This window comes from Engystomops pustulosus, chromosome 3 (assembly GCF_040894005.1).
Source record: "Engystomops pustulosus chromosome 3, aEngPut4.maternal, whole genome shotgun sequence".
Lineage (NCBI taxonomy): Eukaryota > Metazoa > Chordata > Amphibia > Anura > Leptodactylidae > Engystomops > Engystomops pustulosus.
The window spans coordinates 112,493,326-112,513,036 of record NC_092413.1 but is presented as its reverse complement, the minus strand read 5'-3'; the positions used below and the strand labels follow the sequence as shown (position 1 = coordinate 112,513,036).

The following is a 19,711-nucleotide window of genomic DNA, read 5'->3' as shown; positions in this document are numbered from 1 at the left end:
CAGTGAAGACAAGTCACCCCTTTCCACTCTCACAGCGCATGATATCAGAGCATCACTCACATGTTTCTAATAGGTTTATTATGTTGCATACAGTATGTGTATAGCACATGCATGCATCTTTAAAGGGCACCTATCAGAATGATTTGGCACACTAAACCACCCACAGTTCTTATGGAATAGTAGCTAAGTGTTCCAAATGATTGTATGTAAGCATTTTCCAAGGCCAGGTAAAAAAAACAAGCTGTTATACTTACCTAGGGATAATACTGATGAGCCACATAAGACTCATCTCTGGCGCACATTGACTTTTAAGACTTCTAATTCTTTGAACAAAAATACATGTAATTTTAGATAATTTAGCTGAGTAATGTCACCTGCTCAATTTAAGGCAGTTAACAAATACCAAGTACATGTCAGAGCAAACATTACATAAATATTCTCTTGATGTATCTTTAGCTTTGCTTTTATCACATGTATCATCAGAAAAAGAGCATTGTAAACCCTTGTTTTGACCAAAAATAAGCCACATTGAATTACATAGGACCATCTAAGAACTACAAATAGTCTAAGGCCACTTTCACATGTGGTATATTTATTTTGGAATTATGATACAAATTCTACAACATGGTGCAGCTTTATGCTTCTAACTGGTGTTAAGAGAAATCCTTGTACATGCCATATGAAAATCATCTCAAAAAAACTTTTGCATCCTATTGGTTTATTACACATTTTAAAAGGTTTTTTTGGGGGGAAAAATGTGGCCACCACAACTAAATAATTGTGGCAACAGTGACTCAGTGGTCGATTACTGGTGCATAAAACCAAAGTTTTGCTGCAGTGGTTACACATCCAAGTAGTAGAAGTAGTAAGAAAGTGTGTATTTTATAGCTCATTTGAGTTGGCTTGACACTCCAAGCTATTTCCTATACTATACAGACCTAATAAAAAATGGCTGGCTGAAAGCGATTTGGAGGGTCTATCATACTGGCAGTGAGAATAGATCATGCATTTTACTGGCCACATGGCTAGAGTCTTAGCTGGTCAGAGAGAATTATACAAGTCTACAACTTACAGGAACTAATTTCTGGATGGAGCCCATTCTCCAAGTTTTTATCAAAGTCAAAGTTTATTTAAGTCAAAATAGTGCATTTGCTTTGAGTTTGCAAGGAATTTCTTTGCACAAATTTTAGTCTGTATATTTCAGTGGGTTAATATTATGATTATTGTTATTATTAACAATAGTAAAATCTGGTGACCTCTGTTTTTCCACCTACTTTATCATCAGCACATAAACTGCTTTTACACCGTTTTGTCAACAAATAGTTGTGCTGATTCATTTTCAAATAACAAAACCTGCCCTGCTGGTTTACCCTTACACTTCGGGCAAAACGTCTGGGTGTTACAAAATGTTTATAACGAATGGTCTGAGGTCAGAAAGTTATCCAGATTTTACATACACAGAATTATGTACAGTAAATGAATATATACTGTATAATAGTATATATTAAAAATGTTTTGGATTCTACCAGCTGTATTAATGTTAGTAGACATTGTATTGATCCAGAAGCCAATAATTGGTGATTCCCCGTGAAAAAATGAAAAAAATTAAAAACTAGGTTACGCGTTTCAGGCCAAATGGCCCTTATTCATATCATTCTATTGTATTGTATAAAATGTAAGTGTAGACCAGAATTTGACAGGTTTTTTAAAAATAGTCTTATTCCTTATCCACACACTAAATGATTTGTGTATGCACATCTGTTGAAGTTCTGGGTACATTTTACCAACTGTAAACTTTTCTTTTTATGTTAGTTTACAACCTGATGAAGAGTGATTTAAAGAATAGTCAAGTAATATTCAATATAGGATTAGATAATCTCAAGTAAAGTCATAAAGACAACATCATATTGCAATGTACAGTATCATTATTGATATGCACTCATATAAGAGTCATTGTCCTTCATCAGAAGAAGTTCATATACGTAGTACGTTACTGACACATTGTGTTATTCAGGAAATAATTATATTAATTTTTACATTAAAATTCCTTAAGACTATCCTCACTAAATTTCATGATTACACGTAAGGCTAATTCTATCATTATTGGGAATAACTCATCATTAGATTGCTAAAATAAGCCAAAATAACTGTCTAGACATGTTTTGCAAGAAATGAACATTAACTGTTACGTACAAATGTCCGCTGAAGTTTGGAAAACGTTTCAAACTTTATACTAACAATAGATCTAAAATAAATTTTGTATTAGTTTATGTTTCTTAATTACCTATGTTGCCACATAACCACAGCTCACCTTTAAAACATTTTTCAGATCAATAAGAAAGGTAGTAGAATTATATGGCTAAGTTACTTCAATAAAACCCATAGTCACCACTGGACATTTTATGTCTACAGCATTAATTAGTCAATTAGACTGATTTCTTCAGCAGTGATTCTTTACACTGCCATGGTGATTCCTTGCATCACTGACTGTTTAGTGTCTTGTTTCATAGAATGGGATTCCTTGTATCATTGGGATATACGATGCAAGGAATCCCTACTTCCCTGTGGAACAGCAGCACTGTACTACACTGTAATTATGATTACAGTGTTGGCGCTGGTGATTAGTGGAGAACCAGGGACTCCCTGCATCACATATCCCTATAATGCAACAAACCCTATCGCCAGCAGGGATGGTCCATGAAACAGGACACTACACAACCCATGTACCGAACATGTGGAAGCCCAAACATGCAGCAATTAAGTCACTGGCATAAGGAGGCAAGGAGCTCCTGGGGAACGTGGAAAAGTAAGCATCTGGTGTTTGAATTTTTTTAACTATGCTACAAAGAGGAGAGGGGACCCAAAAAAATATGGGAAGATAAGATGGGGCTACATGAAAATGAGACAGATGAGAGCCTTAAAAAAGGGGAAAATGAGAGGGGGCCTACAAGATGGGGGGGCAACAATAAGAGGTGGAGTTGAGAAAAAGAGGGGGAGGTGAGAGAGGGATAACATTAAGAGGAGGGAGCTGAAAGGGGCCATAAATGAGAGGGAGAGGGGTGAAAGGTGGTACAGAAGATCAGGGGGGCTCACAATATGAGGTAGAGATACCAGGAGGCACACAATAAGAGGGGGGAGATGAGGGGGCTACAAAAAAAGTGAGATGAAAGGGGGCCCATAATAAGATTAGGAGATACAAGGGGGCAATATTAAAAGGAGGGAGATGAGACAACCACAAATGAGAGCGGGAAGATGCAGGGGGAAATGAGGGGGGATACCAGGGGACCCACAATAAGAGGGGCGGTGAGGGGCTACAAAATGAGGGGGGATACCAGGGGACCCACAATAAGAGGGGGTGAGGGGACTACAAAATGAGGGGAGATACAAGGGGCAACATTAAGAGAAGGAAGAGGCGGCAAAGAAGATGATAATATAATATATACATATTATACTGTACAATGTTCAGCATAATATGTATATAATGGTTCACATCCTCCATTCTTTTGTGTGTCAAGTCAGATGCCGGGGCCCCCTGACACTGCAGGCCCCATGAGCAGCTGCTATGGCTGCTACCATTATAGTTACATCTCTGATGGGAGGACAGCTAGGCTACCAGGCCTGTCTTTAGAATTTGCATATTTGACCCTGACAGAGACAAGGCCGATACTACAGTATGTGAGTATGAGTGTAATACAAGCAATCAAATATAGAAAAAATTAACTTTGATTTCCTTTGAGGTTTTGGTTTTCTTTTCAAATCCAAGCCGGCAGCTTGGGGAAAGTTATCCTCGCGCATGCACAAGATTTCAGAATCTATGAGCTGACAGATTGCTGTCCATCAAGATTTGAAAATAGAGCTAGTAAAGAGCACATCAGTAAGGAACACCCCAAGATGCATATCTTAGAAACTAATTTTGCGGCCATGCAAAGATATAACAAATTAAGCCTGGTGCACACAAATGTTATGAATAGTGATGAACAGACTTTATAACAGAACTGTTTAAAAATTATACAGATTTGTGTCTCCAGAATTGTAACGAACCACATAATGAAATTATAATGTTATTTATGCTGCATAGTGCATATTGTAAATTACAAATAGAAAAGTAAAGGGTCAGAATTTCCCTCTAGCAATAAAAGCTTATAATATATACATTTTTTAACAATAAATTCTATGTACTCCATAATATTGCCATTACAATTAACCTCAATATGCAAAAAAAAACCAAGCACTTCATATAGCTTGAGACCGTTGTGGGTCAGGAGAAAAAGTGCTACAGACCGGCCAAAATAGGCTGGTCACTAAGAGGTTAAAAAAATTGACTGGCTGCTTCTGGAATAGGGGCTGCAGGGAAATACCAACCATCATAGAATTCCAGGAAGCGAATATTGAAGTTATGTAGTAGACATTTTTCCAATTTTACAAATAGTTTTTGTTGGTTGTCACCTACTAAAACAAGATCAATTCAAGATACAAGTTCAATCTGTATCCATTAGGTGTAAATATAATGAGTGGAGGGAAAGTTTTGAGGCTATTTTAATCTTCCCTAAGGGGAAGGGGGAAGTGTAGGAGAAAGTGGCAGTAAAATATAACTTTTATTGATTATAATTAAAATAGATATTAATTATGAACGAATTTTAACAAATGGGGAAAGTTCAAGGGATGTTTTCCCCTTCCATGCAGAGACTGACCCCTATGAATTGACTTGCATGGATTCCCTTAGATTGAGGGATTTATTAGAGGGTATCGTTGTGAAACTTGGTAGATATTATTTATAGTGTGATGTCCAGTGTTGATTTTATTTACACTTTGTTCCTCATTAACAATACAACAATGTTGCAGCTTTCTAATCTTCCAGCCTCTTGTTGTGGATAGTTTGTCTGTTATGCCTAAGAGGTTTTTTGCAACACTGTTAATTATAGACTGGGCATGCACAGTGTCCGGTATTATATTAATGTGACATTGATCCCAAATGTTTGGGAACGATGTTCACACAGCTAGTCTTGCTGCTCCGCTACTGCTGCGTCCCAACAGGCAATCAGTGTGGCAGGAGACTATACTGAAGCAGCAGCGCTGTCTCACTCTTAAGTGTGAGTACCAGATCGCTGTGTGCGATCACGGTTTAACTGTTTCTCCTCTGCTGCTCGTATGTCATTCGATCACTACATTTCCCTAAATTTGCAAGGTTTTGAAAAGATGCACTTCATCAGGCTTCATGTATACATAAGTATGTTGAGCAGCCCTCACTCCTCAACACTGGAGCTTAGTGGCTAGAAATAGGACCTACTTTATCCTTTGCAATGTGGCCCCTTGCACAATGCATGTTTTTGGCAATAGTGAGCTAGTGGCATTTTTCTTTTGGGCTACTTAATGGCCACTTTCTGCGGACGCACGCATGGAGCCTAAATCTGGATTTAGTTATCTGAAGTGGAGTGGGTCGGCTGAAACACAGTCACAAACTTGGCACTGAATTGGCAATATGTAGATATTTTGACTGCGATAACTGCAATGATACATCCCCCATGAGAAACACAGGTAATCTCTTTCTCTCCCTCCCCAACTTTTTTTTTCCCTTACTTGAATATGTGTTGTGTTCAAAGTAGCCATTTTCACTGAAGTTGTGAGCTCTTTTTCTTTATAGATTTTCACAAGTGCTAAAAATATGTTGTATCTAACAATGGCTTATATTTTTGTGCTTTGAATGTGTTTAATTAGCTTACAAAAAACAAATAAAGATACTAAAAATAAATATTTAAACAGTATTTTATTACTTTTCATCTGCCACCTGGTGGTTCACATCAGTATAACAATAATTCCTTACCGGTATTTAAGAAGACCGGCATTTGGCATGAAACATTTTAAATGCATTCTTAAAAATCTTGGGCACTTTCAATCATTCAATTGCTGCAGATGCATATTTATATATTACACCTAGTAATTATATTTAGGCAACTGTAAGGGGTTAGGTTTGGGATAATCATCTCATGGAGCAAATGGGCACAATTTCGTAGGCACACAAAAAATTCACAATCCACACTGTACGACATTTTTATTGAACATAATTGTAAAATAAATAAAACTAGTGAAATTAAATCCTAAGCCTCTCCAGCACTAGCTAAAGACAGAGGTCTTTAAAAACTCACGGGATTGCAGTTCACAATTGCTATGGCTCCAAAGGCCTTTGGCATGACATGTCTCTTCACCATGGTGGAGCCATTGCTGGAAGTTGCTGGAATCAGCAGCAGCTGATTAGACCTAATTAGACAGACCCAACTTTCCCAGGCCTGTCCTATATGGAGCTTTTCCTTAGGGAAAACCGGTAATTACTCACCGGTAATTGTGTTTCCTTGAACCACGACAGCACCCAACCAGAGAGAGGGATCCGCCCCCAGGGACAGGAAACCCAGACTTCAAATTCTGCGGTACGCCCCACCTCCTTCAGTGGATTACAGAGACTGTATGGGACTTAATGTTCTCGATTAATTCTGACCACCGTGTCATTCAGTATCACTTTCAATGAGAGAATCTCACACCTCTGTGACACACACATAACACTGAACACCCAAGTGTGAAAAAGAATTTACAAGGGAGGGAATACCCAGGGTGCTGTCGTGGTTCAAGGAAACACAATTACCGGTGAGTAATTACCGGTTTCCCCCTCTCACCACGACAGCACCCAACCAGAGAGAATAACATAGATGAAATCCTTAGGGAGGGATAACCGAAGAAAGAACCCTTCGCCCAAAGGAAAGTTCCTGTGCACCTGCTACATTTAGCCTATAGTGCCTATAGAAAGTATGTGGAGAAGACCAGGTGGCCGCCTGACAAATCTGATTAACTGACACCTCTCTAAATTCTGCCCATGAGGAAGAAACTGCTCTAGTGGAATGGGCTTTTAGACCTTCTGGTATCGGCTGACCGGCTGCTACATAAGCGGAGCTAATGGCTTGCCTAATCCATCTAGCTATAACTACCGCTGAGGCCTTCTGCCCCCTATTCTTGCCACCAAAAAGAACAAAAAGACTATCAGATTTTCTCCAATCTCTAGTCCTATCCAAATATAGCTCAATGGCCCTTTTAACATCTAATTTGTTAAACTCCCTTTCCCTATCCGTAGAAGGGTTGCTACAGAAGGATGGGAGCCTGATCTCCTGGGATCTATGGAATCTAGAGACTACCTTTGGTAAAAAGGCCGGGTCTGTCACCAGAACTACCCTGTCATCCAAGATCTTGAGAAAAGGCGCTCTACATGATAGAGAAGATATCTCTCCAACCCTACGGGCTGAAGTGATTGCTACCAAAAATACAACTTTAATGGTCAACCACTTTAGTGAACAAGACTCCAGGGGCTCAAAGGGATCTCTTATCAGATAATTTAATACCAGAGTGAGGTCCCAGGGGGGCACCGTACATCTCCTAAAGGGGGTCATACGAGATGCCGCCTTTATGAACCGAGATATCCAGGGATGAGAGGCTAAAGGGGACTCAAACAGGGAGCTAAGGGCAGAGATCTGAACTTTAAGGGTGGCAGGTTTTAGGCCCTTATCTAATCCTGCTTGCAGGAAATCTAATATCTTAGCTATATTTGGATGAGCTAAGTCTATCTTATCTGGAGAACAAAAATCTGAGAATACTCTCCAGACCCTAAAATAGATCCTAGAGGTAACTACCTTTCTGCTCTTCTGCAGGGTTGTAATTACCTTGTCCGAGAGGCCTTTTTCCCTCAAGATGCGCCTCTCAAATTCCAGGCCATCAGATGGAGGTTCGCAATCTGCGGGTGGAATACTGGGCCCTGGGAGAGGAGATCGTGATTCTCTGGGAGGATCCAAGGGTCTAATATCAATAGATCTCTCAGTACCGAGAACCATGCCCTCCTGGGCCAGAAGGGGGCTATAAGAATAACTCTGGCCTGGTCTTGTCGTATCTTCTTCAGAACCCTCGGGAGAATAGACAGGGGTGGAAATGCATAGGCTAGGCTGAAGTTCCACTTGATTGAGAAGGCATCCAAACTTAAGGATTGGTCTCTCGGGTCTAGGGAGCAGAAGAGCCTGACCTGTCTGTTCTTTCTTGTGGCGAATAAATCCACCTCTGGTTGACCCCAGAGTCTGGTTATCTTGGAGAACACCCTCCGATTCAGGGACCACTCTCCCTGACGTAAGAGATGACGGCTTAGGAAGTCTGCCTGCAGATTGTCCTTGCCCCGTATGTGTACCGCCGATATTGATCTTAGATTGGCTTCCGCCAGGTCTAGAATCTGATGCGAGAGGTTCATTAAGGATCCGCTTCGGGTACCCCCCTGGCGATTCACGAACGCCACTGCTGTGACATTGTCCGAGGCAACCTTCAGGTCTGACCCCCGAATCATCGGCAGAGCCCGTCTGATTGCCTGCAGGATGGCTTCTAGTTCTCTGTAATTTGAGGACTTTTTTCTGGATTCCTCGTTCCATGCGCCCTGGAACAAGAGTCCCTTGACCTGAGCTCCCCAACCCGTAGAGCTCGCATCCGTAATCATGGATAGGGGATTCTCCTCTCTCCAAGGCCTGCCTGCCTGGAGGTTCTCTTCTCTTAGCCACCACCTCAGGGAATCCAGGATCTGTTGGGGAAGTGTAATCCTCTGGTCCAAGGAGGACTGGTCCCCCCTCCAGTTTTCCAACATGAAGAGCTGCAAGGGCCTTGCGTGATACATCGCCCAGAGCACCGCTGGAATTGCCGCTGTAAAGAGACCTAGAGTCCTCATAATGTCCCTTATGGTAGGGGATGGCTGTCTGTACAGCTTTTCCACTGAGGTTACAATCTTCACCACCTTGTCCTGAGGAAGGAAAGATTTCTGCTGGGTGGAATCTAATGTGATGCCGAGAAATATCTTTGATCTGGCCGGAGTAAGGGAGGACTTCTTCAAATTTATCATCCAGCCCAGGCGATGTAGGATCTTCATCACCATCCTTATGAAGGTCTGCAACTCCTCTGCTGAACCTGCGATCAACAGGAAGTCGTCTAGATATGGCACAAAGGTGCCCTGATATCTTCGTATGTAGGCTCCCACTTCTGATATTAGTTTTGTGAAAACTCTCGGTGCTATCGCCACTCCAAAGGGTAGAGCCCTGAATTGGAGGTGCTCTATCTTGCCCTCCATCATCACCGCCACTCTCAGGAATCTCTGACTGTCCGGATGAATAGGGACGTGGTAATATGCATCCGCTAAGTCTATGGAAGCCATAAAACAATCCTGAAAGAGCAGGTTTACGGTTGACTTTATCGATTCCATCTTGAATTTTTCCACCTGTAGGTAGCAGTTTAGTGGTCTTAAATTTATAATGGTCCGGAATGTGCCATCCGGTTTCTTTATAAGGAACAGGGTTGAATAAAATCCTGTCCCTCGATCCTGCAGTGGCACCCGCCGTAGCACCTCCTTTCTCAGTAAGGATCTTACTTCGGTCTCCAGAGCCTGTCTTTCTGCTCTTCCGGCCACTGAGGTTATCTTGAAACGCTGTGGGGGAGGGGATAGAAAAGGTAATCTTAGGCCATCTTGTATGATCCCCAAAATCCACTTGCTCCCTGAAATCTTGCTCCACTCCTCCTTGAACAGGGAGAGCCTTCCCCCCACAGGACCCCTGGCGTCATTGCTGACCGGGACGTTTACTGGAATCCTGAGGCCGGGAAAACATGAATCCCTTAGACCTCCTAGAGGGTCGCCACCCCTCTTTCTTGTCTCCGGATCTCTGAGGAGATCTAAATCGCCTTGAGGGGCGAAAAAACTTCCTCTCTTGAGGCCTTGTACTAGGAAAACCTCTCTTCCTGTCAGCTGCCTTTTCCAAGATGTTGTCTAGTGCAGACCCAAACAAGAATTCCCCCTCACAGGGAATACTACACAGATGACTTTTAGATGGAAGGTCACCTGTCCAGTTTTTCAACCATAAGGCCCTTCTGGCAGAATTAGATAAGGCTACCGATCTTGCTGATAACCTTAAGGCGTCCACCGAGGCATCGGCTAAGAAGGCAGAGGCTTTTTGTGCAGTGGTAACCTCCGAGATAAGATGTGACCTGGATGCACCAGCCTTAATCTTCTCCTCCAGCTGGGAAAGCCAAACAAAAAGAGACCTAGACACACATGTAGCCGCGACGTTGGGTTTGAATGCGCCTGCTGCTGCCTCCCAGGAACGCCTTAAGAAGCCATCCGCCTTTTTATCCATAGGGTCTTTAAGCACACCTGAATCCTCAACTGGAAGCGCACTCTTTCTAGACACTTTAGAAACGGCAACATCTACCTTCGGCGCCTTCCCACAGACTGCGCTGCACCTCGCAGCATTCACCTCTCCACCGCCGCCGAGTGACCACCCTCCGGTAAGCCTCGGCAGGGGACCTGTGCAGCCACCTGGGGGTACCTGGGACTCCCATTCCCCCCTTTCACCGCGACTCCTGAGCCTCACCGAGACTCACTGGATCCCCCGTCAGGGACAGGAAACCACTGAAGGAGGTGGGGCGTACCGCAGAATTTGAAGTCTGGGTTTCCTGTCCCTGGGGGCGGATCCCTCTCTCTGGTTGGGTGCTGTCGTGGTGAGAGGGGGAAATACAAATTTCATGGCCGAAATCTGCTTCAGTGGCAGCTACCGTTCCACACAAGATATATCACATTTGTATTTTACATACTTTTCTGTGACTTCATTGCTGGCATACATTGATATCGATATGACTTATAGAAGAGGAGAGAGGACTGCTGCATTTTAGTAGGGAAAGGCAAATATAGGATAGAACAAAAGCAGGTGGTGGGGGAGATCTATGGGGGATTATAAATAAGTATGCTACAAGAAAGGGGCAAAAATGGAGGGCTACAGAAAGGAAGGCATTGTAAGTGGGGGGCATAATACTATGTCATGTGGGGGCCACAATAACGCCTAAGGACATGGCCTAAAATGGCTTTCAGGACATTAAGGACACAGACTTTTTAAAGTTTTTCCCTGCTCAAATTCCAAAAGACATGACTTTTTTTTTTTAATCTGAAAAGGGCATATGAGGGCTTGTTTTTTGCTTTAAATTTAGTATTTCCCAATGTGTTCATTTTTATGGTAAAAATAGTAAGATTAATCATATTTATTAATGCTTTCCTGCAACCGAACAGAATAAAACAGCTATTTTGCCACTTGTTTTTTAATTAAAACTTTTATGCAGTTCACCGTACAGTAAAATAAACATGATAAAATTATTGTATAGGTTAGTACAATTACCTATACAAACATGGTTTTACTACTTTAGCAAATATAAACTCTTTTTTAAGGAATCAGGATTATTAGGGCTTGTTTACTGTGGGAAAAGGTAAAGTTAGATTGGTACTATTATAGGGTACATCTCACTTTTTGTGCCCTTTCTATTACATTTTTTGGGAGATAGGAACCACTTGTATATACATAAATGCCCAAACAAATGTCAAAGAGAAAATCTAACGTCTTTATTAAGTACAGCTAAAAACAATTAAAAACACATGAATAACATGTGTCCAAAAGGTCTGGTAAGATAAACCAGAAACCTCAACCCCCATGAATGTCAGAATAAGACAAAAAGTACCGATGTGGTGAGAGTACATGGGCTGAAGAGTATGCCATTCAGCCATCTTTACCTCTGAGGAAGCATGGAGCTTTTCTCCCTCCCCCATCCGATTGTTGGTGACGTATGAACTTGTATCATTAGGAACATTACATACCATAATCTTTTTTACCCTGTGTTCTTGTGTCCACTGCACTTTTTGCACTATAACTATTTATATCCTCATTTTTATTAGCATTTTTCCACGGCATTTGTGTTACATGTGTTGTGGTTATATATAGTGAATCACATTTATGTTGTTGATTACTGTCACCACATCTGTACTTTTTGTCTTATTGTGATATTCATAGAGGTTGAGGTTTCTGGTTTATCCTACCACTGTAAGTTCTGAGGGTATGGCTCTGCAGTGTTCGCTAGCTTTATCAGAAGGTTCTGATAAAACTAGCAGTTTAACACTGCTATAATAATAGTGTGTTAATTTATAAAGTGCACACAGATTACGCAGTGCTACATAGAGGTTGCCAAATTGTCACTGTCTCCATGGGGCTCACAATCTAATCACCCTACCAGAACGCCATGCAAACACGGAGAGAACATACAAACTCTTTGCAGATGTTGACCCTGGGACTTGAAAACAGTTCCCCAGCAGTGCAAGGCTCTAATGCTAACCACTAAGCCACCGTGCTGCTCTACTGCTAATACTGGTATAGCACAAGGAGCTGCTTAACTTTAGTAATCAGCTCCTAGAGGTTTTTTTTTGGGGTGACAGGTCCTCTTTAAGTGGGTTTAGAGTACATATAATCGCAATTAGTGGGCACTTGGCAAAAAAGATTCACAAATTTCACCCAATATATTTTAACCTCTTTATCGTTTAATAAAGGTTATTACAAATTACATTCTTTACATGTACGCAATTTACACTTTATGTGCATAAAATTAAAAAATTGCATCTGTTTTGTTTTTTATATCATTAATGGAAAATATATAAGACTAAATTTGAATAAATACATTAATACAAAATAACACAATAGTTTATAAATCACAATTACTTGTTAAAAAATGTCCAATAATTGTACCAGGGGGACTATAGGACAGATAGTAGGACCCTTAATTCTGACTTATCTATATAAGGTGGTTTTTGGTGACAATGAAAATGTCTGGTACAAAGTTTGATCAGTGTCTCATCTGTTTTATGTATATCCTGTCTGTGTGCTCTCTACGCACTTTGGTCTTGGTTGTCATCTCCATCCGCTCGCATGGGGACAGAACTCAGATCCAGGTATCTGCACATGTGACTGTCCACTCCGCTTGCTTTGTGACTCCCTCATGGTGACCAGTGTGTGTCTCGAGTACCTCTTGTTCGCACATTTCCCTGCATGTGATTGGTGTGATGGATTCAGAATGTTGCAGGTAGCGCTCCTGTATTTGTTTATCCAGACAGGGCTCTTTTTTACCCTCCAACTGAAATTTGTTTGCTATCTGCTTCATGGTTAAAAGTCTCTTATCAGATTGAATTTGCTTTCTCTATTGCAGGTCATTTATTATTTGATTCCCACCTTATGTTTGTTTTTGACTGAGTTAACTGTAGTTTCACAAAAAAATCACTAGGTGGTAGTGTTGACTACAACCTTATTGACCAGGAAAAAGTTCTGGACTAATTTTGTAAATCACAAAAAAACAAGCATTTACTGGGGAAGATAAACAAAGCAAAATATGCTGGAATTCTGCCTTAATTGGCACCAAAAAAATTCAGTAATTTTAATTTTTCAATCCAGCATCCTATACTTTTATAATCTGGCAAAGTATAAGTATGTTTTATCTAGCTTTAAAGGGGTATTCTCATTTCATTAAATTAATGTTATTGTTTGCATGATGGAAAATGATACATTTTTCCAATATACTTTCTGTATTAATTCCTCACAGTTTTCTAGCTCTCTGCTTGCTGTCATTCCATAGAAAACTTCCAGTGAACATAAATCTGACCATGGTCACACAGGTGCACGGCTCATTAGCATCACAGAGAGTAATCAGAGCTGTGTGATATAACGAGCCATGCACCTGTGTGACCATGGTCAGATTTATGTACACTGGAAATAAACAACAAAGCTTTTTATAGCAGGACAGCAAGCAGAGATCTAGAAAACCAGGAGGAATCAATACAGAAAGTATATTGGAAAATTGTATAACTTTTAATTATACAAACAATAACATTTATATTCTGAAATGGGAAAACCCCTTTAAATTGCCAGTTAAAGTTTTCACATAAAAGTCTCCCAGCAGGATACAGCACATACTATGCTTTGTAAATATCAAAATGTTTTTGATTGAACTATATAGAAATGTATACTTTGCTAAATCAATATTTAAGTAGATGATCATACATTTTTTAATTACAGATCTTTTGAGACTCCTGATGGGGATCAACAGCAAAGACCATATTCAGCAATTGTTACTTCCACAGAAGACTCTCCAGTCCTCAACTCCCACCACACAGAATTCACTACCAGTTTACAAGAGAATATGGTAAAATAAGTTAATGTTGATTTTAATGTTATTATCTTATTTGTCAACATATAATAATGTTTTTGTGTACATGAAGATTTATTTTACCTATGGCTTGGATTGCAGTTTCAATTTGGGTTCATTCAGAGTATAAAACAGCTTGTAGTAATATAATTACATCAAAAAATAAATCAAAGGAAACCTAAAACCAGGAATCTACCTATTAAGGTAGATCTAATGGTAGGTTTATACTAACATGCAAAGCCCTAAGCTACCTCTCACTAGTTCTATTACAGTTTGTAACCTTAACAACACTTTATATAACTGATATGCAAATTTTTGGCTCTCTTGGCACAGGCTTCTCCCTGCCCCAGTAGCCTCTGCCATCCCACCTATCTGCTTTCTTCAGTGTGCTCCTTTTTACTGCTGGCTACTTCAAGCTCCCTTGCTCATTGCACTTGCATATCATGGCAGCTGCCAGCACTGGAGGGGTTACTGCTTTTGGCAATTTGGACAAGGGCTTATTATCTGTGGGATTAGATACATATTAAAAATACTTCATTTTAGTGTGTCTATAGCAGTGGTGGCGAACCTATGGCACGGGTGCCAGAGGTGGCACTTAGAACCCTCGTAGTGGGCACCTAGGCCATCACCCAGCACAAAGGTCACCATTCAGGACTCAGGAGGTGTGGACAGAGCTGGATTATCATTGTAATCCCTTATCCGGACCATGTTAAGGGGACCTTAGAGGGAAACTACAATATATAATAATAATTTCTCCTTCTTTCTACTGTATTGGTGTCCTCAGGATGCCAATACATTTGGAACCTGTGAGTTAATTTAAATTGGCATTTGGCACTTTGTGAAAAATATGTGGCTTTTGCTCGTAGTTTCGGCCCCCAGTCCCTAAAAGGTTCACCATCACTGGTCTATAGTTTACTGATAATATTTTATTAACTCTTGAATGTATGGAGGCAAAGAAAATCATCCATTTTTGTTTTGCTATTTTTGCATACTTTTTGAACTGTTCACGTATAAACATAAATGTCATAATTCTATGATAATTCTATACATGCTTACAATTTTACTAGAGAAAAACTAATACAGAGAAAATCTCATTTTTTTTACTATCGTTATCTTTTCAGAGTCATAACTTTAGTATTTTTTGGGATACGATGAAAAATTAACATTTTCGGTTTTTCATTAGCTTTTTTTTTTTAATTATTTTTTTTTACGGAGTTCACCAAGTAGTTCCAATAATATTTCAAATTTATTGTACAGATTTTTACAGAAGCGACAAAACCAAATATGTGGGGGTTCTGGGGATTTTTGTACTTTATTAGATATGTATATCAAATGGTCTTGTTTAGGGGAATTATATATACTTTATTAAATTATTAAAACATTTTTTTTAACTTTACTGTTTTAAAACTTTATTTTTATTTTACAGGTTGGCAAACCTGTAAGCAAACCTCTGATCAATTGTTCAAGCTCATATTGAGCTTACACACTGCAATACAAGTGGATTGCAGTGTGTTACGTAACTCGCTAAGCATGCGCAGTTATAGTCGAGTCCTACCAGAAGGCAGAGCCTGACTTATGAGCAGATTGTGCAGCCCAATGGCACTTGTTGGACCCTGGGGCTGCCCTATCGGGGGGAGTAGACCCCCTCGGTAAGCGACGCAGGGGGAGCCTGATTCACAGGGGACAAAATCACATTCTTCTCACACTCTGCAGTCAGGAATCTCCAATTATGGGTGTCACAGATGCGTGTCAGCTGTAATATACAGCAGACACCTGCAGCTTCTGCCACCGGCTCTGCTTGGGAGCTGGTGCCAGAAGCAGGACGTAATAGTATGGCACAGGTCGGTAAGTTACCTCGGCCCGTGCAATATGTCCTGCTGAGGCAAATTTACAGCATAATCAACAGACACCCAAACAATTCCCTACTATTCTATCGAGTAACTCAATTAAACAGGTATTCCCATTTCAGCAAATAAATGATATAAATATATGGATAAGTTGCAGGATAATCCATAAGATCCAAGTATATTTTAAATAATGCCTTGTTATAATTGGTCCTAGTTCTGATAAAGACTGACATTCTCCTGTGTTTTCTTTTACTTTCCCATCCCTAGTAAATAAGCTTGGTGTGTGAGAACTGTAAATTTCTAATCAAGTACAGGGCGTGACAAAGCTCATTAAAAACAAAAGCAGAGGTAATGCTGTTACTATGATTCATTCTGTAAATGTGTCCTTCCTTATTTATCCTAAAAGCTCATGATCAACTTTGAAAAAATAATGTTGGCTTTACCATGCATGATAATAGTCATCTTGTCACCTCTTCCAAAACTCATGTTCAACTGTCCATCACTGCCAGTGTTGCAGGTGCACGGCTGTGGCCATCACATCACTGCTGCTCTCTGTCTAAATCTAAATATCTCCCTGTTATTCCCTGACAACCCATTTTTCCTCTATTAGTTTGAAACAGAGGAATCAGGGGTTTGGAATATGGGCCAAATTTGGTATTATTTACTATTAAGAGATCAAGAGAGTAGAAATTCCCCTGGGAAGCTGTCATCAGGATTTCCCATTTTGATATATTGACAGGTGCCCATGATCTGTTTAACCTCATTACGCTTTGCGCCGTACTATTAATGGGGTTATCCCACAAAGTTTGCACCTAACTTGGTGATCGGTGGAGGTCTCAGTGCTGAGACCCCCACAAATCACAAAAAAAAAACGATCCAATCGGGTCCCACTTACCTCCATCGGACCCCTCGTCGCTCCATCAAACTAATGGAGCAGACGGCCTTGCATGACCGTTCTGCTCCATTAATCTCTATGGAGCTGACGGCAATTGCATAGAGATTTATGGAGCAGTGCGGTCATGCACGGACATCTGCTCCATTAGTCTGACGGAGCGACGAGACCCCCACTGTCCATAGGAAAACTCCTTAAAGGCACAGGGATTGGGTAAATTCACTCTATGCCGTAATAGTACGTCTCGGAGCCGATGCTGAACCAGCAACACGAAACACAGGGTGTCAGCAGTAACCTACTACTGACATCCCTGCATGTAGTATACAGCCAGCCCCCATGTAGTATACAGCCAGCCCCATGTAGTATACAGCCAGCCCCCATGTAGTATACAGCCAGCCTGCCCCACGTAGCATACAGCCAGCCCCACGTAGCATACAGCCTGCCCCCATGTAGTATACAGCCAGCTCCATGTAGCATACAGCCTGCCCCATGTAATACACAACCTGCCCCCCTGTAGTATACAGCCAGCCCCCTGTAGTATACAGCCAGCCCCATGTAATACACAACCTGCCCCCCTGTAGTATACAGCCAGCCCCCTGTAGTATACAGCCAGCCTCCATGTAGCATACAGCCAGCCCCCATGTAGCATACAGCCAGCCCCCATGTAGCATACAGCCAGCCCCCATGTAGTATACAGCCAGCCCCAAGTAGTATACACCCAGCCCCATGTAGTATACACCCAGCCTGCCCCACGTAGCATACAGCCTGCCCCATGTAGTATATAGCCAGCTCCCAAGTATTAACCCCTTAAGGACGGAGGGTTTTTCGGCTAATTTCTCGCTCTCCAACTTCAAAAATCCATAACTTTTTCATTTTTACGTGTACAGACCTGTGTGAGGGCTTATTTTGTGCGTAACAAATTTTACTTTCCCGTAATGTTATTTATTTTAACATGCCGTGTACTGCGAAGCTGAAAAAAAATTCCAAATGTGGAAAAATTTAAAAAAAAACGCACATGCGTCACGTTCTTGTGGGCTCAGTTTTTACGACTTTCACTCTTCGCTCCAAATAACACGCCTACTTTATTCTTTGGTTCGGTGCGATCGCGGTGATACCAAATTTATATAGGTTTTATTGTGTTTTAATACATTTTCAAAAATTAAACGAATGTGTACAAAAAAGAAAAAACATTTTTTGCCATCTTCTGACGCTAATAACTTTTTCATACTTTGGCGCACGGAAATGTGTGAGGGGTCATTTTTTGCGAAATGAGGCGACGTTTTCATTGCTACCATTTTGAGGTCTGTGCGACATTTTGATCATTTTTTATTTCATTTTTTATGTTATGTAAAAAGGTGTAAAAGTCGCATTTCGGACATTTGGGCGCCATTTCCCGCCTCGGAGGTCACCGCCGGCCGTAACCGTTTTTATATTTTGATAGATCGGGCATTTTGGGACACGGCGATACCTAATATGTCTGTGATTTTTACTGTTTGTTATGTTTTATATCCGTTCTAGGGAAAGGGGGGTGATTTGAACTTTTAATATTTTATTAATTTTTTTTATTTTTTAAACTTGTTTTTTTTCTTTTTTTTTTCACTATTTTTTAGACCATCTAGGGTACATTAACCCTAGATGATCAGATCGCTCCTACCATATACTGCAATACTACAGTATTGCAATATATGGCGTTTTTGCAGGTCTTACATTACAATGAGCCACTGGCTCATTGTAACGAACCTGCATAAACCATGTAGCCTCGTGTCAAAAGAAGACCCGAGGCTACCATGGTAACCGATCGCCGCCCCCCGATGACGTTCGGGGGCGTGGCGATCGAAAAAAAGATGGCGGCGCCCGCGCGCCGCCGTCTTTTAAACGCCGCCCGCGACTTTGCGGGCGGCGTTTAGAGGGTTAATAGCCGCGATCGGTGCAAGCACCGACCGCGGTTATTAGCGGTGGGGGTTTTGTGCAAAATGCAAAAACCCCCACCTCTGTATGAAGAGGACTCAGCCCGTGAGCCCTCTTCATACATCCCTTATACCTCTGCGCCGTAGAGCTACGGCGCAGAGCGTTAAGGGGTTAAACAGCCAGTCCCCATGTAGTATACAGCCAGCCTGCCCCACGTAGCATACAGCCTGCCCCACGTAGCATACAGCCTGCCCCATGTAGCATACAGCCTGCCCCCATGTAGTATACAGCCAGCTCCATGTAGTATACACCCAGCCTGCCCCACGTAGCATACAGCCTGCCCCATGTAGTATATAGCCAGTCCCCAAGTAGTGTACAGCCAGTTCCCATGTAGTATACAGCCAGCCAGCCACCATGTAGTATACACCCAGCCTGCCCCATGTAGCATACAGCCTGCCCCATGTAGTATATAGCCAGCCCCCAAGTAGTATACAGCCAGTCCCCATGTAGTATACAACCAGCCAGCCACCATGTAGTATACAGCCAGCCTGCCCCACGTAGCATACAGCCTGCCCCATGTAGCATACAGCCTGCCCCATGTAGCATACAGCCTTTCCCACGTAGCATACAGCCTGCCCCCATGTAGCATACAGCCTGCCCCATGTAATATACAGCCTGCCCCATGTAATATACAGCCTGCCCCATGTAGTATACAGCCTGCCCTATGTAGTATGCAACAAGCCCCCATGTAGTATGCAGCCAGCCCCATGTAGTATACAGCCAACCCCTATGTAGTATACAGCCAGCCCCAAGTAGTATACAGCCAGCCCCATGTAGCATACAGCCTGCCCCATGTAGCATACAGCCTTTCCCACGTAGCATACAGCCTGCCCCCATGTAGCATACAGCCTGCCCCATGTAATATACAGCCTGCCCCATGCAGTATACAGCCTGCCCTATGTAGTATACAACAAGCCTCCATGTAGTATACAGCCAGCCC

General features: G+C 41.6%; 1 protein-coding gene across 1 annotated transcript in view; it reads left to right on the top strand.

Annotated features, from left to right (window-relative positions):
* Positions 1-19,711, top strand: part of CRYBG1 (crystallin beta-gamma domain containing 1) — a 195,140-nt gene that overhangs the window by 49,835 nt on the left and 125,594 nt on the right. The window contains exon 3 of the mRNA XM_072141862.1: positions 13,935-14,061. Coding sequence (XP_071997963.1) covers positions 13,935-14,061 — 127 coding nt within the window. The remainder of the gene's footprint in view (positions 1-13,934; positions 14,062-19,711) is intronic.